Source organism: Mesoplodon bidens (assembly GCF_964165515.1).
Source record: "Mesoplodon bidens genome assembly, chromosome: 3".
Classification (NCBI taxonomy): domain Eukaryota; kingdom Metazoa; phylum Chordata; class Mammalia; order Artiodactyla; family Ziphiidae; genus Mesoplodon; species Mesoplodon bidens.
Genome location: NC_138178.1, coordinates 173,404,283 through 173,431,735, shown reverse-complemented (window position 1 = coordinate 173,431,735; position 27,453 = coordinate 173,404,283). Strand labels below are relative to the sequence as shown.

General features: G+C 53.0%; 1 protein-coding gene across 5 annotated transcripts in view; it reads left to right on the top strand.

The window, feature by feature from the left end:
• The first annotated feature begins 387 nt into the window (after window positions 1-387).
• The window catches only part of BCL11B (BCL11 transcription factor B), a 93,383-nt gene continuing 66,317 nt past the window's right edge, over window positions 388-27,453 (top strand). For 2 of the 5 annotated variants that reach the window (XM_081229818.1, XM_081229816.1), the window contains exons 1-2: window positions 388-1,429; window positions 14,857-15,222. In XM_081229818.1, coding sequence (XP_081085944.1) covers window positions 1,372-1,429; window positions 14,857-15,222 — 424 coding nt within the window. In that variant the 5' untranslated portion in view covers window positions 388-1,371. Of the gene's footprint in view, window positions 1,430-14,853; window positions 15,223-27,453 lie in introns of all 5 variants that reach the window. The other 3 variants (XM_081229817.1, XM_081229815.1, XM_081229819.1) reach the window with 2 other exon arrangements.

Genomic DNA, 27,453 nt, shown 5'->3' with positions numbered 1-27,453 from the left:
GGTCCAGCTCCCTGGAGGGGGGAGGGATGGAGGATTTTCTTTTATTTAAAAATATCCTGCCCAGCGTCCTCCCTAGCCCCCTCCCCCAGGCGTTTTGCGCTGGCAGTGCACGGGGAGGAGAGGAGCGCACTAAAACGCTGCACGTGTGGCCGGCCTGGACTGCGGGTGTGCGCACGGGTGAATGTGTGTGTGAGTGTGTGTGTGTCCGCGCGCGCGCGCGCGAGTGTGTGTGTGTGTGTGTGTGTGTGTGCTTTCTTGTTCTCTTACAGGGTACAATGTTAAAAAGCCACCGCTAGTCGCCCCCAGTGCTCCGACTCTCTGGGTCTTTTTGTCTCTAGTGCAGATTAAACGTCACGTCCGCACTTGAACTTGAATTTTATCCCATTGTACAGAGGCAGCCCCAGCCATAGAGAGACCGAGAGCTCCCAGAGAACCCGGACTCCGCCATCTTCACGTTGCAATCTATAGCTCCCAGTCCGCGCCCGCACCGACCCAGGCGCACTGGGCGAGCCGCCCCTCGGCCCAGCTCCCCTCGGGCCCGCGGCGCCAGGGGAGCGCTGGGGAGCGCTCGCGGGGACCCGGCAGCCTCTCCGGCCGGCGCCAGCCTGCCAGGTGAACTGGGAAGGAGCCGCTCCTGGAGTCCCCCCAGAGCCTCGGAAGGGTCAGTCTCCGAGAAAAAAACAGGCAGCCCGCAGAAAACCCAGAAACAACCGAACCGGGGCAGTTTTACATTGCTTTGGGTTTTTGGAGGGGGCGGGGTGAGGGGGTACGAGACAAGTCCCCAAGTTTTCTTTGCTTTTTTTTCTTTTCTTTTTCTTCTATTTTTTATTTGTTTGCATTTTTTTTCCTTTTCCCCCCCTCCTGGTAGAAGTGCGCTTTCCACCTACCAGACCCTGAAAGAAAGTGTCAGGAGCCGGTGCAAAATCCGGTTTAAGTTCAAGAAGACATTTGCAAGTCCAGGAGGCCAAGCAGTTTGAAGAAGTGTAAGCAATTTTTTTTCCTTGAAAAGAATATATTTTTGAAGAAACCAGCCAGTCCGCGGCAAGCAAGAGCAGATTTTTTTTTTTTTTTGCCTTTCTCCTATTTTAGATCGAGAGGTTTTCCTTTTTCCTTCTCGTTTTCTTTTTTTGCAAACAAAACAAAAAACAGCATAGAAGAAAGCGCAAAATAAAGAAGAAGAAGAGGAGGAAGAGAGGGCAGGAGGGGAAGGAAAAAAAAAAAAACCAAAACACCAACCCGGGCAGAGGAGGAGGCGCGGCGGCGGCGGCAGCGGCGGCGGCAGCGGCGCGGCGCGGCGGCGGCTCGGACCCCTCCCCCGGCTCCCCCCATCGGTGCAGCTCTCCGGGCGATGCCAGAATAGATGCCGGGGCAATGTCCCGCCGCAAACAGGGCAACCCGCAGCACTTGTCCCAGAGGGAGCTCATCACCCGTAAGTGTCTGCGGCGTGCGCACGAGGGGCCGGAGGATGGGGCTCCGGGCGCCCGGGGCTGGGGACACCGAGCCAGGCGCAGCCGGGCCGGGCGCCGGGGAGGCCCGCGGGCTCGCAGAGGCAGCGGCGTCGGCCCAGAGCATGGTAGGGGGCGGGGGGCCTTGGGAAAGTTTCTTTGCAGCCCGGAGAGTCCGGGCTCTGCGCACTCGGACGCGCCTCGGGCTCGGGGGCCTGCGGAGCGGGCTCCGGGCCGGGGAGGGGGCGCGCGGGCTGGAGGAGGTGTGTGTGTGCGCGCGGATCCAGGCTGGACGCTCGCCCCTCCGAGCGGCGTGTGTGGCGGCGGCGGCGCTGGTGGCGGGGTTTGGAGAGGAGGGGGAGGGGGCTGGGGGAGCGGAGGGGGAGGGGGGAGCCGGGAAGTGGGGAAAAGTTGGCTAGCGCGTGGGTCCGCGCTGACGGCGCGGGCGGAGGAGAGCGGGGTGCGCTCGGGCCTGGGGGAGATGCGGGGCGAGGGGCGGCCGCCGGCTCCGAGTCCCCCAGGCGCTGCACCCGGCCGAGCAGGGCGCCGGCCACGCCGGTCCTAGGATTCCGCAGCCGCCTTTCTCTCCCCTCCTCTTGCTATTTGCAAAAGAATCCAGCTGCGTGGCTGTTTGCCGGGCTCCTGCACCCCAACCCCCATTTCCCCACCTCCGTCTGTCTCCTGGGATGATCTTGTCTTCTTTCCCCCACTCCAAAAAAAGGTGGGGGCATCGGGGGCTGGTGAAAAATCCCCGCCACGGGGGGAAAAAAAAGCGTTGTTAGCTAGGAGTGGGATGTGCTTGTAAAATAGTGGGGGGGGGGGAAGAAAAAAGAAAAAAAGGAAAGAGATCTATCAATCTCTCACCCATCTTCCTATCTCGGATCTTTCATCTCCCCTATCTAAATAAACAAGGCAGGTCGCAGTGGAAATCCACCGGCTGAAATCGTGTGGATTTCAAGCAAGTGGCGGGGCGGGCAAACTCAGGCAGCGGGGCAGAGACGCAGCAGCTTCCAGCGCCCCAGTCGGGTTTATTTAGCAAAGGGAAAAAGCGTGCGGGAGCGGGCCAGGTACGGGGTTTGCAGGGGAGCTCGCCCGGCTGCCTGCACGCTTGCACCCGGAAGGTCGGCTCTCAGCGCTCCCCGCCCGCCGCAGCCCGCGGGGCCGCTGCTCCGCGGCGCGCAAACCTTTCCCCGCGGTCCTTTCTCTCGCGGTGCCTGGGTCGCCTTTGCTTTTTTTTTTTTTTGAAACTGCAATAGAAATAAAACGTCCTCTGGGTGCCATCGAAACAGCGGGCAGGTTGTGTTCCTGCAATCCTTGGAGCACCTCGTCAGGCTGGGGCCGGGCTGCCGGCGCGGAGCTGGAGAGGGCTGCGCGCCCAGCCGCCGCCGAGGACCGGCTGCGGGGCGGCCGAGAGCCGAATATTTATGTTATATTTAAAAAAAATTTAAATAAATAAATAAATATATAAAGGGGTTCTCCCCTCCCCTGAAAACCCAGCATAGGCGCCATCTGCTCGGAGCATTTGCTGCTGCTATCTCTCCTTTGTTACAGCAGATACATTAGTAAGAATTTGTGGATTTATTATTATTTTGGGGGGGAGGGAATAGATATTAAAGTGCGCTTGCTTTGGGAGAGGGATACCTTTCTGGAGGGAGGGAAGAGGACTTCTATTTTTCATCATTGTAACATCAAAGAAGACTCGCTGGTTGCATTTAATACAAAATGTTTTGCAACCATATTTGAACCTGGTTTGATCAAGGTCCTCATCGCCAGCTGACATATCGTCCTTTACCAGTCCTTTAGCAATCGCTTATTCTACCCCCCTCCCCCGTTTAGATGGTGGAGTGGCTGTTAGAATGTCTGTACTTGCAGACGCCTAATTTCTCCAGGAGGCAATTTGCCCCACAGAGCCTCTGTATAATTGCAAGGGTTGTTTTTGAGGAGGGGGACGTTGGGGGGGGGGGAGTCCGGGAAGGGGGAGTTGTCTGGGGTGCATTGCCAAGCTGGCAGCAGCGAAGGAGCCAGGAGTGTTTGCAGTTGTGTGTAAAGGGGGAAAGAAGCAGGTAGGTTCGCTTTGCTTTTGCTCTCTCCTCTCTGGTGTTCCTGGGACCTCAGGAGCAAGCCCTGGCCAGGAGGACTGGCGGCAGCTGGGCATGGGGGGCGAGGGGTGCCTAGTGCAACATCCTTCCATCTTTCATTTGTTTCACGGCTGTTTCAGTCTTGCTCAGAGCAGTGCTGGGTAAAGCCGGCTGACACTGGAGCAGTGGCAGGGAAGGAGAGGTGGGGAGAAGGAGAGGATATCCCACCTGCCTTCCTGGAGCGCACGGAGCCCAGGGCATATGCAGGGGTTTAAGCAGGGAGAGTGGTCCAACCAGTTTTCAGACAAGGCTATTTATTATCCAAAAGCAGCTGGCTTTTCTGTCTGTCCTATGTCACCCGGGAGGTGGGAGTGCAGGCAGGGGAAAGGCAAGAATTGGATGCAGTTTAAGCCTGTAGGGCCTGTACAAGTGTGCCTTTCCACAAGGATGCAGGAGTTGTGGGTCTCGGGTGCTCTGGAGCCCTGGCCAGCAAAATGGGTGCTATCACAGACCCGATCCGGTGTCCACATTTTAGATTTCAAATGTGAAAGAAACAGTCTAAAACGTGGTGCATCTTCAGTTGGGTGGCAGCCCGCCGGCCTCAGGTTCTTTAGAGATGATGCAACTTAGTATAACTGATGGTTTGAGAAACAGAAGAGCCCACAAACAGCATCGATCGTCTGGCAGGGGGGTTGGCAAGTGGGAGAAGGGCTCCATAATGAGCTAGTTAAATTTACAGACAGGGCCAGTGAGAAGAGGAGTGAGGTAGAAAAGAGAGAGTGGGAGACAGCTGGGGATGAAGACTTAGGCTTCTGGTTTGTTTCAAAATGTTTGACCCAGATGGATATGGCTCTTAAAACCGGAGGACAGACACAGCTTTTAATAAAAACAAACACAAAACAACACAGTGACAGTAGTGGACAGGGTAGGATGAGGAGCAGTGACTGGCCAGGCAGAGGGAAGGGCCGTGAGCCCACTGTGCCAGGCCGGGAGAGTGGGGAGGCAGATGAACCCCAGGCCGTGCAGGAGCTCTGAGGCTTCCCGAAGGAAATAAGAAGGCCAGGGTAGATTACACAGCCCCAGCGAAGGTGATTTTTTTCAACAACCCACCAACAGGTTTCCTTGGAAGATTAGTAATTTTCCGTATGAATTCGCGATTTTGCAGAACAACTAGAGACCCAAGATTTGACACGGAAGTTAGGCTGTGTTAATTCCATGGTTGCCTCTCAAATTAGGTTTTGCTGTGGCTGTGTGTTTTGAAGGCCGCTGTGCTTACAATTATCTTAACTCCCCAGGGTAGAGTATATCTCCAGGTGTCCACATATCTTTCAAAATTGGGCCTCTGATAAATATCATAAGCCCTGGGTCCCTCTTTTTTTTTGGTAGTTGGTGGGGGGAGTGAAGTTTGTCTCCCTTCTGCACAGAAGGGAACCCCATATCATTAGAAGTGTGATATGTCAGCTGCTCCGATTCTAAGGGAGAATAGAAATGTGTTCATCCAAGGTGTTATGCCAGGCGGATTTTATTCATTTGTAATTCACACCTGAGAGAAAAAATAGCCATGAGCATATTTTAACAACCCATAATATTTTTAAAGGGTAGTCTTTCCCTCCCTGAAAATTATGTACGGGGGCATATTTCCTTTTTTTTTGAGGGTGGGAGGTGGCTCTCTGTCTCTGCTTTGGCCTTGGCGATTTTTGTCTGGCCTTCAAAATATTTCGAAACAGAAAAGGAGTCATTTCTCAAGTGCTGGAGTGAATGCAGTTGCTTTGGTGAAGGCGGCCTTAGGAACATGGAGGGAGGCTGAGTCAGATGGTGGGGTGTGATGCTTTGCTGACCACTGTGCAGGGCCAGATGGGTCTTCTTGACCAAAGGGAAGGCCAATTTTGGGTGCACCGGACAGTAATTAGCATCTGTCTCAGGTGAGATGGAAGCAGGCAAAGCAATCGATCAGTTTCCCACTGTACAGGGCACCGGTTTCTAGCGCCTTATCAGAATCGAGCTCTTGGCACTGTCTTTGGGCTTAGAACACGGCTTGCACCCGCCTTCTCTTTTTCCTTTTCATCTCCTTTCTCCGATCGCTTTGCATTCTCTGTTGCTTGTTGTGATAAAATACTTTCCAAAATAAACTTTCAGTTGAATTGGCTTTTAGTTGATGGCAAGGCTGCAACGCCCAGCAGCGTCTGGCGCCTCTTGGCAGCTAGGGGGAGCTCGGTGCCCGTGTCATGCGTGGAGCCGTCGCTGCGAGGGGCCGGGACCCGGCTTCCATCAGCCGCGAAAGCAGTTTACGTTGCTGCAAAATGTCCTAAGTGTGAAGTTGTAATATTGATTTTCCTGCAGAGAGTCGAGCAGGATAAAATGAGAATATAAGTTTGAGAAATCTATTTTCAAGCCATCGGCATTGATTTACAAGCCCTCATTCGGCAGATGGGGGCAATTTTCTTTATTTTAATTTTTTTTTTTTTAAAAAACAGTTACAATTGTTAGCTTTGAACGGGCGTGTTTCCTCCGGTTAGTCTGTGGTCTTGACTTTCTGAATTGCATTAGGTCGTTGAGGCATGCCTGATGGAGTGAGGGGGTCTGGGAAGAGTGAACCTCGCTTTGTCCATTCCTGTGTTGTATGTCACAGACCTGGGGATCTGCCACTGCTCTGGGGAGTCATGCGTCTAAAACAGCTTGATGAGTGGAAATCTTTTCAGCTCAGATTTTATAACACTTGGATTCTCGATTCCATTTATTAGGTAATGTTCCCACTGTACTAAGTGAAATAGCACCATTCCTCAAAGAGATAAAATGCCAACTCAAATAATGTGTAAAACTTTGTCTGGAAGGAGTATGTGCTTGCTAGACCCAGCGTTGTTAATACCTTTCACCCCAAACGGTGCCCTTAATGGATGGCTTTTAATGAGATGATTTCTCCCCTAACCGTGTAATTTCGTGCTGGGGAATATGTGTGCTTTTGATCACAGAATTTGTGGATCTATAATATCTTCTTCTCCAAGTTCAAGAAATCTGCAGAGGGCTTCCCTGGTGGCGCAGTGGTTGAGGGTCCGCCTGCCGATGCAGGGGACACGGGTTCGTGCCCCGGTCCGGGAAGATCCCACATGCCGCGGAGCGGCTGGGCCCGTGAGCCATGGCCGCTGAGCCTGCGCGTTCGGAGCCTGTGCTCCGCAACGGGAGAGGCCACAGCAGTGAGAGGCCCGCGTACCGCAAAAAAGGAAAAAAAAAAGAAATCTGCAGACAGCACAGTTAACCCAGAGTCTTCTGCTTGCGTTCAATATATGGGCAGAAGAGGTTACATGGCGACAGGAAAGGAGTGCTTTATTCTAACCTGAAAGAGAAATAAATTAGGTCAGACAAAAGCCTAGCGCTGTCATCAGCCAGAGCAAGAGCCTTCACTCTCCAGTACAGAGGGCCAGCAATTTATCTGATGATTTCTCTACTTCATTTAATGTTTGAATCGAGCCTACTGTAAGCGTCTTGTGGCAGCGAGCTCATTTGACAACTCAGAGATGAGGCGTCACTGTCACCTCGAAGCCTTGGGCTGGGGCAGTTGCCTCTGGCCTGCAGAAAGCCGTTAAAAAAATTCATTTCAGAAATCCCCAATCCTTTGCCTTGGAACTTGGGGGAGTTTCACAAGCTGTAACTAAACACAGACTACAGATACCACAATGTGTGAAGAAACATATTATATGGGGGAGGGTAAAGATGGGGTCCTTGACCTTTGGGGACTATCTCCTGCATCTCCTATGGCTTAAGGAAGGACCTTCTGGCTGTCCAGTTAGGTCTTACCTTTAGCTGAAACTCTCCAGGGACTTTGGACTAAGTTTAATGCTCTTGTCACATCTGGGAGGACAAGGGACAGTAAATGCTCCTTGGGGACCATGCCCACGGTCAAGTTGTTGATGCCGGCCAAGCATCTGCAGGTGGTGTTAGCTGTGGGCCCACGGGCGTATTTTTTTCATGGGGAGAGGGCACATCAGAAGACCAGGGATGAATGTCTGTGTCACCCGGCTGCTCTGAGCATGGCTTTGTCACTTTCCAGCTCTATTTACTCACACGATTGGGCCTGGGGGCCTGCGTGTCCTGTCCCCCACCCCCTGCTCCCCATCCCACAAAACTTCCTTCCTTCCCAGAGAGCCAAACCTCAGTGAGATCTACCCCGAGCTGTCGTCCCCTCCCCCAAGAAAAGCCATTTGTTGACCGCCTCCCTGGAGCAGTAGTTTTCCCCAGGCGTGTATAAAAAGTGCCGAGAGCAGGCTATTTGGAGACACATGAAAAGCAGAGGGACACACTTCGTGTGTCTTCTGCACGAGCCTGCGAGCGGGGTGAGGGGAACAGCATCGTTTTTACTGGCAAAAGTGACACCAGATCGCGCTTTGATTAATGGTGCTACATTCACGGGGACTCTCATCCGGCATTTTGACATATGCAAGTCTTTTGTGTAGTTGCTGAAATTCAAGAAATTCATTCTTTATTTCTTTTTCCGAGGCAGCTGATAATCTGCTTGGGTGTTGAATCAGCCAGCCTGAGCTCTGGTACTATAATGAAATCCCAGACCACACAAAATTAGGTAACTTCAAAGTAAAAAAAAAAAAAAAAAAAAAAAAAATCCTCTGTTTCACACAACTTTTTTATGACCCCCTTCAACTGAACTGCTGAAATGCAAATACACTTGAGAATGTCCTAACAACTTCTGTGCTAAAACAACACACGAAAATGACTCAAGAAAGTTGAATGCCAATGTTACTGTGATGAACGTGTACCTCAGAAATGGATGCCCTGCTAAGAATTAAAAAAGGGGTGGAGGATCATGTTTAAATTTCTACCTTGGAAATGAGAGGCTGAAAGCAGCTTCCACTCTTGCTATTTTGCTGTCAGCCTCAGAGAATCTCCTCCAGTTAAGGGCTTGTAGTTCAGTGTCCTGTATGGATGGTCCTTCTTTTCTTCTGTTTAGCACCTTTGAAAAAGCACAGTGTTAAATAAAACAAATCTCTTCGTTGGGCCCCCAAGAATGCTTTTATATCGCATCGTTATGGGCTCTGTCGTGTCTCTGAAGATTTAAGGCGTTTGCAATTTTATGGAATCTTCTGAATGTGTTTAGAAGTATTTCTGTACCTTTCCTTTTTTTTTTCTTTTCTTTAAAGAACTATTTTATTTCTCAAATCATAGGTCACTCCATTCTTTGGTATCACGGACTTGACTTTTTTCTTAGTAACCTTTTAGTAGTGGACGGGCTCTGTGAATACACCTGAATGCTGCTTTCCTTAATGGGCTCTTTTTCCAGCTTTTGAATGTGTGAGACCCGGCCTCCGGAGCTCAGTTTTGCGGGATCTGGAGAGGTGGATGCAGTGGGGGAGGCGGGAGAGGTTGGACTGAGTCCATGGAGCAAGTTAGGGTGTGTTGCAGCGAGCTGATTTTAACACGCTAAAGTACTCTGAAACCAGGCAGGGGGCATGGAGGACAATGTGTGTATGTATGTGGGGGTGCCCCTCACACCCTCAAAACTCCCCACCTGGAGTCTACCGGCTGGGTTCTTCCTGCACCCCACACCTCTCCTCAGGTCAGGAATCCCCGCCTTCCTGAAATGCAGGCCAAGCCCCAGCCTTCCCCATGATGGGCCCAGTCAGCCAGACCCTGGGTCATTTTCATGGGAAGGGAAATCCACGTCACAGATAAGGTTGTGCCCTGGCACCCTTCTCTCTGCCCAGATGTCAGAAATCTTGAGCATTTCATTTTGAGGCGTGTGCTGTGTCTGGCATGGAGCAGACGGGGCCTTGTGGGGTGGTGGCCGGCCCTGGTGTGTGCCCATCCCTGCAGCTGATTTGAGGGTGCTGGGGAGGTGGCCTTTGAGGGACTCAAGGAGGCTCGGGGTCTGGGTGACACCTGGAACAGGCTGGAGTCCTCAGCCCTTCTCCCTGGAGGGCAGGTGGTCCGGGAAGAGAGAGGTCATCTCTCTGTGGAGCCTGTCTCCGACCAGCCTGGCTGCACCCTTCCCGGGTCCTTGCTTGGAGGCGGGAGTTTGGTGGGCAGATGGGGGCAGGGACCCGGCTGCGTCCTGACCCTTCGTGGCGCCTCGAGAAACGTCCTCGGAACACGTGCCTGGCTCGGCTGAGGCTCCCCGCTTATCTGCGACTCCTCTGCCGGGCACTGCGCGATTCCCTCTGTGCGGAGAACTTCATAAATGTCTTGTCGAGCCTTTAAGCGTCATCTAGTCATAGATTATTTTCTCCACCAAGAATTGATTCTTTCTCTCTCCCATCCACCCCTCCCCCCGCCACACACGGTTGTTATTTTCTCTTGGAGCCAATAAATTAAACATTGATGGAAGCTCAGAAAGTGTTGTGCTCCGTCGAGTTCGCGTTTTAGTGGCGCTTAGGTGTCGCCTGGGGTCTCGGCCCCTCCCTGAATGTTCGCGGGGAGGAGAGTGAAAAGATCCTTTTGCAGATTACTGGTGAGCACGGGCTGGCTGGCAAAGGCTCCGTCTTCGTAGGAAGCAGGTGTACCGTCTCCAGTCAGAGGCAGGGCTCCGGCGGGCGGATGGATGCTCAACATTTCTTGTAAACACTCGTGCAAATAGGATGGCGGCTGTGACGTTGGTGGCACAAGATTTTGAGAGCCTGGCACCCCTCCTCCCCACATCCTTTCCCTATCCACCCCCCACCCCCCCATCACTGAATCGATAATCCTATGTAGGTTTCTTCTGGTCTGTGGCTTAGCCATTAAGGAGAGCGATTCGGATTTGAAGCAGTGCAGGGGTAAGGGGACACGGGCCTGTGCGCTGTGTGTGCAGCAGGGCACACACGCTGTGCTCTGGGGACAGCAGGAGGCCCGCCCCTTGGCTGGAATTCCCCGAGGGGCAGGTGCAGGGGCAGTTGTTAGGGCAGACCCGGGGGGGGGGGCGGGGCCCTTGGAGCCCAGCGTGTGTGTAGGGCAGTCACTGACCAGGTAAGGCCCGCTAAGCCTCTGCAGCTGCCGGGGGCCTGTGGGCTGCTTGGCCGGGCCGGTGTTAATGATGTCTTTCCATCTGTCTTCTGCCCAAATTCCTTCCCAGCCAAGCCTGGGGAAGCGAGTCTTAGGACCAAGTGCTTTCCCGTCCACTTAACAACAACGTCCATTATTATCTGCGAACCCTGATTTCATTGCTTCTGAATGCATTTATCAGCTGGGAGGAGGCCTCGCCTTGTGAATTAAATGTGGTTTTGTTGTAAAGGAAAATTACAACGAATGTGTGAGTGTGTGTGTGTAAGTACACGTTTGTCCATGTGCTTTCGGATGTCACATTTCAGAACCCACCCCAATCTGATACCTGACGTTTAAACAGGTCATCTGCTGCATTCATTCAGTTTTCCTCCTAATGAGTCAAACAGTTTAGCGATCCCTCTACTTTATTCAGCGCGTACTAGTGAGGGCAGCAGTATTTTCCAGGGCTGCCTGACACTCGGGGAACTTTGTGTGAAAGCAGAAATCCTCTCAGGGGAAAAGACCTCACCTTTGCCTTCTTTTTTTGAAGAAGTTTGCCGGACAGGGCAGCCTGAGGGGACTGGTTTGTAGGGTCTGGGAACTTGAAAGGCTGTTTCGTTTGTATGTGGCTTTTCACTTTCCTGGTGCTTTCTCGTCGCTGGGTGCCTGTCCCAGCAGAGGCCGGGTTCTCTGAGGCTGTGTGGGCTCCATCAAGGTGCCCACAGGTCAGAGGAAGGAAGGTTCTGGGGTGGGGGCCAGGCCCGTCTCACTTTGCCCTCCTCTGAGCTTGGGCAAGTGGTTCTTTCTCCTTTTATTTCTTCTGTGAGCGACGGGGTTCTAAGAAGGGACACACACACAGACACACACACGCACACACATGCACCCCACACGCCCAGCTCGGTATCCGCCTGCCAGCGGAAGTGAAACCACAGCCCTTTGGGGGTGTCTCCGAAGGCCTTGAACATGAGATTCAGCAAGCTGTCTTGGTCCACCTGCTCTGGCCTAGAAATTTGACAGTTTTGGGGTTCGGGGTGACGTCGCTGCCTTCCTGAGAAGTGCCTCCTGCAGAGTCAAAGCTCAGAGCTCCACGTGCCAGGGGCTGGGCAGAGGGAACCCCATTCTTGGAGTTGGGTGAAAACCCCTGTCATCCTAAGGAGTTTTACTTTCAGCACTGCAAGTGGGGCGGGGGGGAAGGGGATTTTTTTGTGTTTCTTTTTCTCCTGCACGCCCTTGGAGGAGGCAGTGAGCTGGACCCGGGGTCTGGAGACCCGAGCTCAGAGCCGTCTGCGGGATAGGGCGCCAGCAGCGCCTGGCTGCTCAGGCTGGTTGGCTGGAGGGAGAAATTAGACCTGCAGCCCAGTGAACGGCTTCGGATATTTTCAAACTCAAATACTGGGGCTCACAAGGGCTTGCTGCGTGAGGAAAGTGAAAAGGCAGAGGCCGCCAAATAAAGGAAAGAATACCAGATGTTACCAAAACAACAAAACAAAAAAAAAAAGGAGAAAAAGGAAAAAGTACTGGTACAGAGTCCTTAGCAAAAGATGGAGGGGCGAGGGAGGGATACTTGTGAACAGGTGACCTTTGCTCATTTTTAAATTAGTCTGTGTTTCTTTTAAAAGAGAAAACAAATTTGAAATTATGTAGCTTAAAACCTCCCAACAGAGAGGAAATATTCATGCTTCTTCCCAAAACTCCCACCGGGAGTACGGATGGACGGACTCGGCTGAAAAAGTTAATGAAAAGCAAAACCAAGCAAAACCAAAACAAGGAAACCAAAGATGAAATTAGACGGCAGAAAACACCTCCCCATCCTCAGAAAGGATGATCCAGTTGGGATTTGGATGGATGAGCTGTTGTCTTTGTTGATTTTTATCAAATGCCCTTATGGATGCAGCCGGCTGCCAGGCCTGCTCAGGAGGGCCCGGGTACCTCCACAGAACTCACCCCTGTTTCACTTGAATTCTCAATTTCATTTTGTCCTTTTTTTTTTTTTTCGCATTTTAGCACATTTCCTTTGTGTGTGTGTCTCTCTCTCTTTTTTAACAAAACAATATTTTGACATCCTCCCCCCATTTATTAGAGTTCCTTTTCTAGAAATGGCCTACAATACATCCTTAAATTTCTAAAGAACTGTTTTCACAGCCCTCTCCTTTGGCTCTGAAATTATGTATATGTAATTGGTAATTAAAGGTGCGAGCTTTTCAATATAAACAGTATTGCTCAATGTTAGATCATTAAAGAGAAAAGAGGCACCGAATAATTACCTTTTACATTCTGGCAAACCGTTCACAGGAACCTGGAACCCAGTCCCCTCTAGAACCACTGTTGGGCATGAGGGTTGTGATTACATTTTAACCATAGCAAAGCGTCTGTTCTTAAAATAAATTGGTAAATTAATTATGTAGCATTGTCTTCCAACTCTTTTTAAAATAAACTCCGATTTCTTTTTAAAGTGTAATTAATGGTTTCTGGGGCTGCCTTTGTGCACACTGTTTCTCTTACCTTATAGGTTCTTTTTGTGAGAGGTATGCAGACGAGAGATTTCGGATTTCCTCATCTGCGGGGTGTTTTTGTGCGGTCACATTTCCAGTGCGTTTCTACGTGTAATTCAGCGAGGGTTCTGTCTGCTTTTCTATAAGCACAGGCGGGGTCTCAAATTGTCACTTCCCTTCTCAGCAATACCTGTGCACTGACCCGTGCATGCCTAGTTCATACATGTTACATGTGCCGTCTATTCGGTCTTACACATGGACTCTCACAGGCCCTGAAGGAGCTTGTGTTCAGAAAATACAGAACAGTGATTTATATGTAGGATGGAAGATGCCACAGAATTTTTTCCTTAAATTGTCTGTTCTTTGGCTCTGGCCCGTCAATAACTTCACTGCCACGGAATGTGTTTTCCCCCATTCCATTTCTTCCCTCTGTTCTTCTGTGGTTTTCATTATCCTTTCCTAAATACCGTACAACAGAAAATGTACCTGCCTCCTCGGGTTTCAGACCTCTGGCTGCCCTCTTGCTTCTCTGAAGACCCTGCCGCTTGTGCTATCTACATGACGACTGACATTTATTCTAGAAAAATTCCACCCCGAATTTGCTCAGACCCCGAGGAAGGATGGAACCTCACTGTCCACTTCCCTTATTTATGACAGTTTCGGCTGCCGTGTCGCCCAGTTTTCCCTGAGGGGGTTGCTGCTTTTTGAGGCATTTATTAGCTTCAAGATATTTGGGTCCCGTGCCCCCTACAAAAAAGAATGAAAGGCGATATATCGGCTGCTAAAGAAATATGAAAATGTACAGCCCGTTGAAAGTGTGGTTTGTCATCTGCCAAGAAATGCTTTTGTAGTCTGAAGAATTATTATTTTTTTTCTTTTCTTTTTTCTGGGAGTGACAATAAAACCAACAAACAAAAAAGGACAGTGGGGAGTTGGTGAGTGTCGGGAAATCTACAAAGCAATGGAAGCCTGACCAGGAGCAGAGTGTTGGCAGGAAAGCCGGCTCCCGCTTTCAGCCAGCCAACTCCCAGCGTCTCTTCCCTGCATTTTTTTTTTTTTTTCTTTCAATATTTCTTTTTGAACCAACGCTCACTTGTTGCTTTCTGAGCCCGTGGGTTCCTTTCTCTCGTAAGGACTGGCCCTGGGACGCCCGTCTGGGTTTCTGTTTTCTTGTCTGGTGTGCAGCCAGGTCTCAGGTAGAGGAATGCAAGCAGGACTCTTATGAATGGGGAGAACGTGAATGAAAGGTGGGAGGGAAGGGAGGAGGCAGCTTGAGCCTAAGCAGGGAGAGACAGCTCTGGCTCACGGTTCTCAGCCTTGGCCGCCCATCCGAATCACCTGGGAATCTTACAAAAAAAAAAAAAAAAAAAAAAAAAAAGACAGCCTGACGTTTGGCTCTCAGTGTAATTGGTCTGGGGTGCAGCCTGGGTGTTGGGGGTTTTCAAAGCTCTAAGGTGATTCTTAGATGTTGCAAAGTTTGAGAGACACCTCTCTAGACGGCCCAGTCTCTGGTGAAACCAAGATGTGTGTGGATGTGCGGGTGGTCATGTGTGTGTCCCTATGCTGAGTTGGGGGGGGGGGCGGAAATTGGCAGGAAATAAACTAGAAAGCAGTAAGCTCAGTACCACTTAAGCAACAACCTCTGGGAGCTGCAGCGCTGCTCCGGGAGCCTCAGTTTGCCCATCTGTTGCACGCAGGATGGTGAACCCCCTGCCTCCAGGAGTTGTGGGGAGGACGTGGTGACGTCTAGCATCCTGCAACGGAGGGGCCTGCCTCTTGGTGGGGAAGGGTTGGAATGTGCGATGGGTGCCTGTGATTGCCTAAGCCCATCTTGTCTTCTCTGCCCCCCCCCTCCCTTCTCCTTTCTCTCTCCAGCAGAGCCTGAGCATGTGGAGGCCACCATCCTCGAGGAAGATGAGGGTCTGGAGATAGAGGAGCCCAGCAGCCTGGGGCTGATGGTGGGGGGCCCCGACCCTGACCTGCTCACCTGTGGACAGTGTCAGATGAACTTCCCCCTGGGGGACATCCTGGTTTTTATAGAGCACAAGAAGAAGCAGTGTGGCGGCAGCCTGGGTGGCTGCTATGACAAAGGCCTGGACAAGGGCAGCCCGCCGCCCTCCTCACGCTCTGAGCTCAGGAAAGTGTCCGAGCCGGTGGAGATCGGGATCCAGGTCACCCCCGACGAAGATGACCACCTGCTCTCACCCACGAAAGGCATCTGCCCCAAGCAGGAGAACATTGCAGGTACGGAACGTTGCACTCGTCTGGCCGCTGCCAAAGCCACCTCTCGGGTCCCAGGCCTGCCCTCACCCCTCGCTCTGTGGGGGGCTCGCCCTCTGTCTGAGGGTGCTGGTTCTGGGAGGACCCGGGGGCTACTAGGATGGGGCCACAGGTGGGCTCGCCCTTGCCGAGGGGCCACTGTCCAGTGACCCTCAGGAGGAGACGGGCCTGGAGCTTGGAGAAGCCCAGTGGGTTGATGATGGTTGCTGTGCTTTTGGCAACAGGCTCCATTGTGGGGCCTGATCTGTAGGTGGCCAGGAGGACAGGATGGACATTCGGAAGGCTAGCTGGCCCTCCCTTTGCAGGCGTTCTTGGCTTAGTCTCTGGCTTTGGAACCAGATAGTCTTGGGTGGAATTCGTTCTTCACAACTTGGACAAGTCAGTTTCCACATCTGTGCAGTGGAGTCAATGAGACCCATCTCGTCGGGGTGGTTGTGAGGCTTAATGAGATGTTGCATGTGGGTGGGGCCTTCATTTCTCCAATGCTCTCTGGCTTCAGTTTCCCATCTGTCAAAAGAGGCCCCTTCTGATGTTGCCTGGTCCTAGGCGTAGGTCTGGGGAGGGGCCTGTGAGAACTTGCTGGAGCGTGTGCCCCTTGGGGGAGGTTGGCCGTACCTTCTGGCATGCCCACTTGGCCGGTCACCTGGACAGCTGGCTTTTAGCACCTGGAGAACAGGTGTAGAGGCTTGCGTCCTCTGGCAGGTCGGCTTATTCTTCAAGTCCTCTCCAGGTCAAGGTCACGGCACACCAGAGCCTCTTCCAGGGAGCCTGTGCTCTGTGCAGCCCAGAGTGTTTGCTTCCGGTTCGTACTTCTGAGCTCAGGGCCCTGGCTGGCCTGTGTTTACTAGAAACAGCAGTCTGTCCTGCAGCAAGACGCTATCAGAGTTCATGCAGGTGAGGGTTTAGACCCTGCCGATAGACTCTGGACTACCTTTAGGGTCAGAGCCTCAGTTTCTCTACGTGTCACCAGGAGGGACAATCCTGGCAGGCCTGGCGTGTGGGTTAAAGGAGCACAGGCTCCACACATGCTTTGCTAGTGGAACTTTTCTCCTGGGGTCCCTTCTGGTGTGGCAGCGCACAAGCAGGTGCCTGGCTGGGAAGTTTGTGTATCCAGCTCCACCGTGTCTTGGTCCAAAACGGACTGGACGGACTGATGCTTTGGGTGGTCCTTGCGGGGTGAGCCTGATGGAAGTGGGGCACTCTGCTCCCACGGGTGAGATGGGTGGGCATGGCCAGGAACCCCCCATCACCCAGCAGGCAGTTAGGCTGATGCAGCAAGCCCAGCTGCTCTGTGGCAGCCACCTGGCAGCTCTGTGACCTTGGGCCTCCCTTTGCCCATCTGTACAGTGGGATTAATGGACTCTCTCTCCTGTGAAGAGACTGTGGTGGTGTGCACATTCCTGCAGGCACCGGCTGGGCCCTGGGGAGACCCCGTCTGACCAGACTGGCCTGTGCGGCTGGCCTTCGTGTGGGTGTCCTAGCACGAAGTCTCCCACACTCTTAAGTTGCCAAGGGCATTGAGAAAAGTGTCTGACGTGTTCAGGCCAAAGTCCTGTAAACCCTGGTTTCTCAGAGCACCGTGTAGATCTGAGTGATCCTTCCTTCCTTAGGGCCAGAGCCGTGATCCACAAAGGTGTTGGGCTCCTTTTGTCTGTGTTTTTCTTTTCTTTGTCTGACGCTAGAGGGATAGTTTTCACCAGTGGTATAAACACCTGGCATCAGTGCACACAGACCTTTCAGGGTGGCTTCTGCCGATGAGACGGTCCCCTATTCATGTTTCAATGGGAGGACTTTCTTCCTGCTTTCTCCAGAACCCATCCGAGTCCTCATTTCACATTGAAGGTATTTTCCAATGAGAGGCTGCAGATCATTATGGGTAGGTTTGTTTAAGAAAGTGGCTAAGTATGATTTCATAAAAGGCAAAGTTAATCTTCAAGGCAGCTTTGTCCTCATCCCCCTGTCCCCCCGTCCCCCGCCATCCCCCCCGCTTTTTTGGGTTGTAATACTGCAGTGGCCTACAGTATTTTTATTCTATGTGTGACGAAAGATATTCTTGGCCCTTTCTGTTCAGCAACAGGACGAATGGATTTCTTCATTCTTGAAGAAATATGTAAAATAATCCCTTAGAAGTCTAAAGAGATATGTTTGTTCAAAGCATCTAAAATGTTATTTTAATCGAAAGCACAAGACAGTCTCCATGCTGTGTCAGCTGAAGACGACCATTCCATTTTAACAGCCCAGTTTCCCTTCTTGCTTTTTCCCCTCCCTACTTTGGCACCAACTTTTCTTTTCTTTTCTTTTTTTTAATAAAAAGGAAAGATTAAAGAGTAAAACTTCAGTGGCTCAAATGTATAGTCATTTAATATGGTGGGAGCATTAATTATTTTAGCTTAATTGAATTCTGAGGACAGCAGTAGTTGCATTTTTGTAGACAAGCCCTGTTTATTATTTCTCTGTGTAGATTAACAGTAAAGGAAACACAGATAACTTTCAGTTATTTATTGTAAAATAAATGTGTCAATTCATGTGTAAAGCAAGCTGCTCAGAGATAATTGAGTCTTTATATTTTAAGAGGGGAACTAGGAATCACAGTTGCTTCTCCACCCGGGCTTCCGGAAATCCACACAGCTGCTGCCCCAGCCGCTGGCACCGCTGGCCTCGCCCAGGCCTCTCCTGTTCCTGCGCCCCGGCCATGGCAGGGAGATGCTCCGGCCAGTCCATGCTCCGCTGTTGTCCCCAGAGCTGGCCCCGGTCGGTAGCTGGTCGGGGTGGGGGATGCTGATTCTTGGGACTCCACCTCTGGCTTGGCTGTCTGAGGCGAGGTGCCCAGGTGGTTGTGAGGGTCCCGCTTTTCAGACAGGTAGGTCCCAACTCTCCTCCTGCCAGGTGCTTCTGGAGGCAGGGCTCCAGAGATGGATGGGCAGGGCTGGCCTGTAAATATGTGGGATCCCTTCCACCGTTAAGGGCATCCCCAGGGTGAGAAGTGTGTTGGAATTCCGTAGATCATTACACCAGGGTTGGACCCTTTCTTTGAGATGGTATTCTGGAGTCAGGTATAAAAGAAATAGTTAACTCTTCCTTTTTTATTTTTTTTAATGATAGAGAAGTAGGAGAGTAGAAGGAGGACGTTTCTGAAGCCTTGTCTCCTGGAGGATATTCATTCATTCATTCATTCATTCATTCATTCAACCAACAACTGAGCACCTACTGCCGTTCCCCCGCCCAGGACATCCCCACCTGAAAGAACATCCAGGGGGTGGGAGCATGTGGGAGGATGGCCATCTGGGCTGCTGCTCTGTCCTGCTTGGGGGACACGGCCGGAGTGCGAGCGGCCCTGCCCTTGATGTGTGCGGTCGAGGTCCGGGGCGCTGCTCCTTGACCATGAGCTGTGGGTGGAGGAGGTCCCTGGAGCTTGTGTCCAAGGCACATCTGCAGGCAGAGGGCTGGCATTAGTCAGAGGTAAGGGCTTTGGCTGGAGATCTGACTCAGGGGCAGGCATCTGATACATGTCTGCCTGTATAGGAGTTCTTTACGTTTCTCAAGATCCCTTCATGCTGCATTCTCCCTGCCTCTGTGGAGGGTTCTGATGGAGCTGGGGGACCCATCCGTCAAGGGGAGCAGGAATAGTAAAGCCTGGGAGGGGAGATGAGTGGGGTCCAGGCTTTGCGAAGAGCATGAGTCTCTGAGCTGTTATTTGGGATGGGCATCCTGGGAAGGGGCGAGGAGAAGGGGTGTATAGGGGTGTCTGAGTTTGCGGCCTGCACTGGAGAGCCCACGTCTGCACCCCAGCCTGCTGCTTGCCGGCCCCTCGCATTGTGACTCGACCTTCTGACCTGCAGCTTCCTCACCTGGGAACCTACCTAACGATACTCATGACGTTTAAATGACACGTGCCTGGTGCACGGTGCACGTACTACAAATATGAGCCCCCTCCCCCTTCCCTATGGATGCTGTCCTCTCTCCCTGGCTCCGTCATTTCCTGGTGTGAGTGACTGTAGGTCTCCCTGGGATCGGGGAGAAATTTCCATGGGGTTCTGAGGATGCCATCATCAGAAACAACCTCAGGACGACTCTCACGTGTCCCGTCTGGTGTGTCACCCCTCCTTCCCCTGTCTTCAGTCACATTACTGTCATATGGTGACAGCTCTGAGGGCGGGTCGCCCTGGGGGTGGGGTCCGGGGGGTTGAAGGAGCACAGGCTCTGCAGCCAGTCGGCCAGGGTGGGATTTACGCGCCCACCCAGGCAGGTCACTTGACTTTTCTGGGCCTCAGTTTCCTTGTCTGCACTTACTTTTTTGGCTTCAGGCTCAGAATTCAATGAGGTGAGGGTGTTAAACGCCCACCTAGCACAGGGTCTGGCCTTGGGTAGACCACTGAGAAGTGGAAGCATCTAGAAATCTTTTAAAAGAGCGTGGACTCTGCCTGGTGGCATGAGGTGCTTGCTTTTCTAAGTCGGAATCTTGAAAACTTACTTTGGATATCTCTCTCAGCCATTCTCTCCAGATTCCTCCTTAGAATTCCTATTTTTTTTTGTTTTTTTTTTTTGTTTTTTTTTGCAGTACGTGGGCCTCTCACTGCTGTGGCCTCTCCCGCTGCGGAGCACAGGCTCCGGATGCGCAGGCTCAGCGGCCATGACTCACGGGCCCAGCCGCTCCGCGGCATGTGGGATCCTCCCGGACCGGGGCACGAACCCACGTCCCCTGCATCGGCAGGCGGACTCTCAACCACTGCGCCACCAGGGAAGCCCTAGAATTCCTATTTTATAGCCCCCGATCACAGGTATTTCATTTTTGCGTGTTATCACCCCTTCCGTAACCAAAAGAAGCTATCACGGAAGGAGCGAGCTACAGCTGTCAGAAACAGGTTTGCCTTTTGCCTTTTTGGGGGGCTCCTCCTCCAAAACCCCAAATGTCAGATTTCTGGAGAAATGCAGGAGACAGGCAGTGGATGACAGGAGGTGGCAGGTTCCCCTGGGCTGGAGGTGGCGGGCAGGTCCTTGGTGTGACGGCTCCACCTGCTCTGTATGTCTTTATTGGGAACCCGGGAAGGGCCGGGGGTGCGTCTGTGGGTAAGGGATGGGGTTCACGTAGCAGGCAGGGCACAGACCAGGGCTTTGGTTTGGGGTGGGGTCCCAGTGACAAAATGCGTTGCAGAAAAGGGCTTCTGCTCAGCTGGAGGATTTACATGCTGCTCTGAGAACGTTTGTTTCAGACTGCAAAAAATAAATAAGTGTGAAAAAAAGAATATTAGCTTGGCCAGTGGGAGAAACTAAATAACTTGCTTGTGCTGGAAACTGGAGATAAACCCCACTTGCAGGTTGTCTTAAAAAACTTGCATTTGATATATTTAGAGTTGTTATTTTCCCTTCAACTTAAGATTATTTAAATCCATGTGTGCTGTGGCATGGATTATCTTTTTTTATTATTAAATCGTGACAGCTAATTGCTAGTTCTGTCTGCACCAAGGAGTCATGGAGTGTTCTAGACATGGCCCTGGGCTCCGGCTGGGGTGCTGGGCATTGCAGGGCTGACCTCAGAGCTTGGGCAGGGCCTGTGGGTGGTGGGGAAGAGGGGGCCAACTTGGTCACCCACACTGTGCCAGGTGTTTTTCTTGGGTTATCTCACCTTGAAATAGATGTCAGTCTTGAAACAGATACCATTAGCCCCACTCTGAAATATAGATATTTTTAATCCCACTTTGAGCTGGGGCTCAGAGAGGTTAAGGGACTTTCCCGAGGTCACACAGCAAAGTGGAATCAGATTCAGGTCTGCCTGGCTTCCTCAGATAGCACAGGGTGTGGAGGCCTTTAGGGAGAAGAGGTATTCTTTTTTTTTTTTTTTTTTTCTTTTTGCGGTATGCGGGCCTCTCACCGTCGTGGCCTCTCCCGTTGCGGAGCACAGGCTCCGGACGCGCAGGCCCAGTGGCCATGGCTCACGGGCCCAGCCGCTCCGCGGCATATGGGATCCTCCCAGACCGGGGCACGAACCCGTATCCCCTGCATCCGCAGGCGGACTCTCAACCACTGCGCCACCAGGGAGGCCCAAGAAGAGGTATTCTAATTCTGCCTGGCTGATGGAGCCATTGGTGGCAGGCACTATCTCTAGACCCCATTCAAGGAGGTCTTTGAAGACTGTCCCAGATATGACACTTGGAGATACTGCCAGGAGGCCTCAGGCCCCCAGAAACCTTGATGCACAGTCCCAGGCATCCTCATACAGTTGCCCGTACTTCCTGGTGAAGGTGGCAGAAAAGCAAGCAATAAAATGTGAATTCAGATGGACCAGGGCTGGAATTTGGGGTTTGCCAGTGACTTGTGTGACCTACAGCCAAATGTTCACTTCTCCAAATCTCTGCTGTGCAATGGAGATAATCTTTCTTACCATTCAGGCTTGCTATAAGGTTTGGTTTAGACAAGGTATGCATATAGTAGGTCCCTGTGGATTCTTAACTGTTAATAATAGAGCCGCCAGTGGGGTGCATGGGGGTTCTGGCCTCCTGGCCTGAGCTGGAAGGATCTCTTTGCTGACTCCCCATTCTTGCCTATTACAAGACTTGTCTGAGCCTGTGTAACTGGTTGCTGGTGGGGCTGAGTCCAGACCCCATTTATCTTGAATAGGAACAGGTGACCTTTGGCCACACCAGGCTGCCCAGCCCTGCGGCTTGAGGCAAGCCATTTCCCCTCACGGAGTCCTGGTTTCCTCACCTGTAAACGGGGGTGAGTGGTCCCTGTCCTGCTGGCCTCCCAGGGAGGCAGGAGATGGCAGGTACCTTGGTAAACTGTCCAAACCATGGCAAAGAGTGTCAGCAGCTACGCAACGTGACTGTAGCACTGAGTCATAGTTGGAAGTTGTATTGAATTAAGGAGACATGAAATACCGGTCAGCTAAAGGGTCATTTTTTTCTCCCCTTTTTAGGTCTTGGACCTTATTATCTGTGATTTATATAGGTGGATCCCTGCTTCCAGCAGTAGGGCAGGAAGGGAGAAGGAAAGTAAAGGAAGAGAGTGAGAGAAAAAGGCACTGGGCTCCCAAGCAGAGAACCTAACCAGCATTCAGCCTCAATTACTATTATTATTATTATTATTATTATTATTATTATTAGGGTTTTTATTTGACAGTAAATAGTAGTTGACTTAAGTTTTTTATTAGGCATTTGACAGCTTTTTCCCCCCCTAATTTTCGTGCCTGACTAATGCATAACCAGCAGCTGTAGAATCTCTTTGGAGTGGGCTCTACGTCAGTAAGTTATATAAATAAGGCAGCCTGGCTGTCACCCCCTGTGCCCTTGGATTCCTCTTTTCACCGAGGAGACAAAAAGACAGAGTTTTTCATATTTGGATTTTTAATTTAACACATCCTTATCAGAACTTACAACGTGCCAGTCACTGAAGGGTTTTACACATAGTAACTGATTCAGTCCTCCTAGCAACCTCACTTTACAGAAGAGGAAACTGAAGCACAGAGACGTTAAGTCATTTGCCCAAGGTCACACAGCCAGTGAACAGGGGCCCATGGTGTAAACTCCGGCAGTCATGCTCTTTCCTGTGGTGAGGCATGGGCTGCCGGTGGTCATGTTTCATCCGACGTTCCCATCCACTGTCTCTGCCCCACCAAGGCGGTAAATCAGATATTACTTTCATTTTGTAGATGAGGAAACTGAGTCCTAGAGACATTAGGCGCCTTGCACAGCCACCCTGTGAGTCAGTGGCACGGTTGTGTCTAGAAACTAGGCTCCTGACTTCCAGCCAGTGACCTTCGCAGGGTGGCATGGGGTCCTCACCGGGTCATCTCCAGGGAGCCCAGGCCGCCCGGGGTTCATGTGGGTCTTTGTGGCTGGCACAGGCCCCTTCTGCTCCTGATTTCCACCCTAAGGGTGAAGCTCCATGATGGCACTTGGGGTCTAGTGTGGGGTGAAGGAATCAGGACCGTGGACCCCCCAGCCCTGTCTCAGGCATGTCTGTGGATTTTGTGCCTACTGCCGTCTGTGCAAAAAAACTGTCTTGTTAGGAGCTGACCCCCACCCAGGGTAGGGTTAGTAACAGGCAGGTGAGCTTATTGGATGCAGTGTGGGGAGAGGCAGGCCCCAAACCTGTGGCCCGCATGCTGTGTGACCTTGAGCAGACCCTACACCTCTCTGGGCCTGAACTTCCTTAGCCAAAATATGAGAAGGAGCCACCAGTGGTTTCTAACAGCTGCCGGAGCCTGGCAGCAGGGTAGCGGGTGGACTCCAACTTTCCACCTAAATTCCCTTCCTTTTTTTCTTTTTTTTTTTTTTTAAGAAGGCAAAAAGTTTAATTTTATTGAATTAAAGCAAGTTCATTCAGGGACTTTCCTCATTTGTTACATATTGGGCTTGGAAGTAGGTTTTCTTTGAAGAAATTGGTGGCTGAAAATGAAAACTATTACACTAAAGGATAAACAGGGTCTCTTTCTGCTCCAAGCTGTGAAGATTCTTCTGGGAGGATTTGGTACACACACTGTGAGATTGATGGAATTTAGGCTCGGGGTACCTTGAGTGCCCAGGCCCCTTCTGGGCACTGTCCCCAGTGTTGTAGATACGGCTTGGTATTTGTTTTCTTGTTAAGAGGACCACCCCGCCTTGTATAAACCTCAGGTCCCACAGAATCTGGACCCATCCTGGCCCAGGCACTGCTAGGTGGCAGCCAGTGACCTAAGGGGCAGGAGTGTCAGCTTTGCTGGAATTGAGCCCAGGGAGGAGCTCCGAATGGCAGGGTTGGGTGGATCAGGACTTGGAGGCCCTTAGCTGGACTCAGGGGTAGGGAGGCCTTTTTGGAGAAGGCAAGGCTTCATTTTATTTTGTTGTTAAGTGGGTGTCCTTAGGGCTCTCTTCCTGGTCTTCTGGTTTTGCTCTGGAGGCCCCCCTGCGTGGGGGGCGCTCAGGAAGGAGGAGTCTGTGCTGAGGCTAGGTGGGTGTGGGAAGGGAGGCCTGAGAGGGAGAGGTGGGACCACTTGAATGAGAGACAGGTCTGGGAGAAGGTCTGCCTACCGCTGCTCAGACAGCATGGAAACTGGGACCCCAGGCTCCTTTGGATGGCAAAGCAGCAACAAAAGGGCCTTTCGTTGGACGTGAGAAGTCAGAATCCCCCCTCCTGGTGTGGAGAGGAGAAGGCAGTTATTTGGATGTACCACCAAGGGTGGGGTGCATCCCCCAGCCTGAGACAGCAAGCTGGTTCTCTAAGCCGAGGCAGTATTTGATAAGGGCTGCTGACCCTGGCTGAATACCCTGGGTAGCTTCCACCGCCTTCATGTTTCAAGTGTGGACACAGCCTTAGGTGTAGGCAGATGAATCCAGACTCAAAGGTGCCAACAGGTGCGTGGGTCCTCTCCCACCCAAGAAGAACCCGCATGTGCAGAGCCCTGCGGCCTGACAGCCTCAGTGCCTGGGCTGTGATGGAGCACGAGGGAGGATGCCTGTCTAACCCAAGTGTCCAGAAAACACGCTAGTTCTCCTGACATCAGGGGATCCTTGAAAGTAGTGGAGGAAACGCTGGCTTTATTTCAAAGGCTTTTCTGGGCCAGAGCGTGGCATCTGGAGAGCATAGCACCCAGCTGGGTTCTAGGGGTCTTCCCCTGGGGCTGGGGGCCAGGGACTGCCTGTCCAGGGCTCAGTGTGACCACAGTCGTCTCGGGTTCTTCCTCTCCCTTAAGGAGAAACAGGACAGAGCTTTGATGACCCCCTCCCACCCCAGCAACGGGCTAAAACATTTGAGGTTGGTAGACCCCACAAAACTAAGTTCTCCAAGGGAGCCAGAGTGGATTCTTTCCCCCTCCCACCCCGAGTTCAAAACCAGCCAATTAAGAAATCTAAACAGTGCGGTCTTCTCCCTGCATCACTGACATCACTGGCTTGTAAAACTTTCCCTGCAAAGGAGGCGAGGCGACTTTATTCGCTGGGAAAAAGAAGTATGCAATTTTCCTGACCTGGCCTTTGCTTCCGAGGGAAGGGGAGAGGAAACAAATGGGGCCTAAGACAGCAAACAAGGTCCACACTCTGGCGTCGGGGTCGTGCTGCCCGCCCGGAGCACAGCGGTTCCAGACACGAAAGCAGCGTGCTGTGGGGATTGCCCGACTCCGAGGGGTTACGAGGCTGCCCTGCGCTTTGGGGCCTGGGTCGTTGGCGCATAACGGGCGAGGGTGGGAAGATGGACACCTAAACCCTCCCAACTCTGAGACTGAATCCCTTTCTCCCGCTCCCATGAAACCAGCCGGCACCTGCCTCACCACCAACGCAATTTCCCGTGTGTCCTGACGGTTACAAAGTGTTAAGACTCCACTGGCCGCCTCTCCGGATCTCCAGCGACTCCCCCACCCCCAGCCTAGTCCCCTCCCCTCCCCCCGACGGTGCCCACCACCTGCAAAGCATCCCCTCCCCCGTGGCAGGGGGCGGCGACGGAGCGCCTCCTGCCACACCGGCGGGGGACTTTAGGCCCCGCCCCTCGGGGCGGCCTCCAAGGTTGGGGTCCATTAGTCTCCCTTCCCTGCCAAGACCGGGCACACAATGGCCTTCTCCGCGGCGGGTGGTGCAGGGCTCAGGCAGGGGCGAGGGGGCGGCCGGAACCCTCCCCCCCCTCCCCCGACGTCGTACGGGAAATGGGCGGACACTCTGGCAACTTCGTGACCGCTCCCGGGGCCTCCCCTGCGGTCGGTGCCCCTCTCCCGGCCGGTCCTGGTCCCGCCGGGGGTGCAGAGGCTCTGCTCGAGGGCCTTTGGGCGCGTCTGGCCCCCGCGGGGCAGCCGGGCTCGCCGACTCTCCAGCGGCCTCTCCGGTCTGCGCCCCGGGCGCGCGGCTGTGCCACCATCAGCCACTCCTTCCTGCCCTCCCGGCCCCCGGCCACCGCCCACGTAGATTGCGTCTTCTAGGGGCGGGAGGGCCGAGGGGGCTTCAGGCCCATGCATAATTCGGGGGCTTAATGGGCCAGCTGCCCGAGCTGGGCGGCGAGGGGCGGGCGGAGGCGCAGCTGACCCTGCCCGCGTCTGGCCTGGCCGGGAAGGCGCGCTCCTTTCTTCCTCCCGTGACAGCTCCCCTCCCCCTCTCGGCCCGGGTCCGTGGAAGGCGGGGGGCGGGCGAGTCGTAGGGTTAGCCAAGGGGAGGGGGCTTCCTTCGCTCCTCCGTGCAACTTTTCCTCCGGGGCGGAGGCGTGCAGTGAATCGGAGACGCCCCAAGACCCGGCTCGGCTCCCGAAGGAGCCGGGGGAGTTGGAATGCAGGTTTCTTCCGAGCACTTTGCTGCCCTTGAGTCTTTCTTTCCGATATCCTCCCCCCTGGTCCCCGGCTCCGAAGCTGTCCGGCGAGCTCGCCCCTGGCCCCGGGCCAGCCCTCTTCCCTGGCAGCGCGCGGAGATGGATGGAGGCGGAGACCCAAGGTCAAGGGCGGGGAGGCCGCGGGCCCGGGGCCCCTTTGTGCGCGCAGGGCCGCCTTTCCTCCACCCGCCGCCGCCGCCGCCGCCCCCTCCCCAGACCCCCGGCGTGCGCCCGCGCTGGCGACCTTTCCGTGCGTGGGGAATTGCATTTCAGGACTCCTGAAAACTCCTGCCAGTGGACCCCCCTTTCCCAACCGCCGCGCGCGAGGGGTGGGCCTCCTAGGCTGGGGTGGCATTCCTTCCCTGGCGTTGGTCCCGGGTCTTGGGGGCGCCTGGGGATCCCCTCTCCTCCTGCCTCCTGTGCTCTAGAGGGTCGTGCCGCCCTCATCAACCCGCCTTGGCCCGGCCCGACAGAGTCCCACAATTCCCTGGATCCAGGTGAGGCCCGGTTGGAAGGTGCCTCAAAGAGTTCCCTTGTGCCTTTTATGTCCATCCCGGGCCAAAAGCCCTGTCCCGAAGTGGTTTTCTTTGGAGTTTTGTTTTGTTTTTGCGGGGGTGGTGGTGGTGGGGGGGAGAGGGAGTCTGCTTTTCTAGAGGGAATTCATGGGGCTGGGATTTTAAAGCACTCAGGAACAAAAGTGTTTTCCCAATTGTGTGGGAATGGAACCCTCCACTAGAATGGGGCACAAAGCCTCCTGGAATTACAGGGAATTAATGTCAGTCCTTCTTCCAGCCTGACCTCTTACAATAACCCCCCCCAAAGAGAATCTGAATGCAAATGGTCACCGTCCTAGGAGTCGCTCTTTATTTTTGCTTCCTAAAAATTGGCCTCCAATTGTTTAAAGCACTCCAACAGGCCCTTAAAGACCCAGAAAAG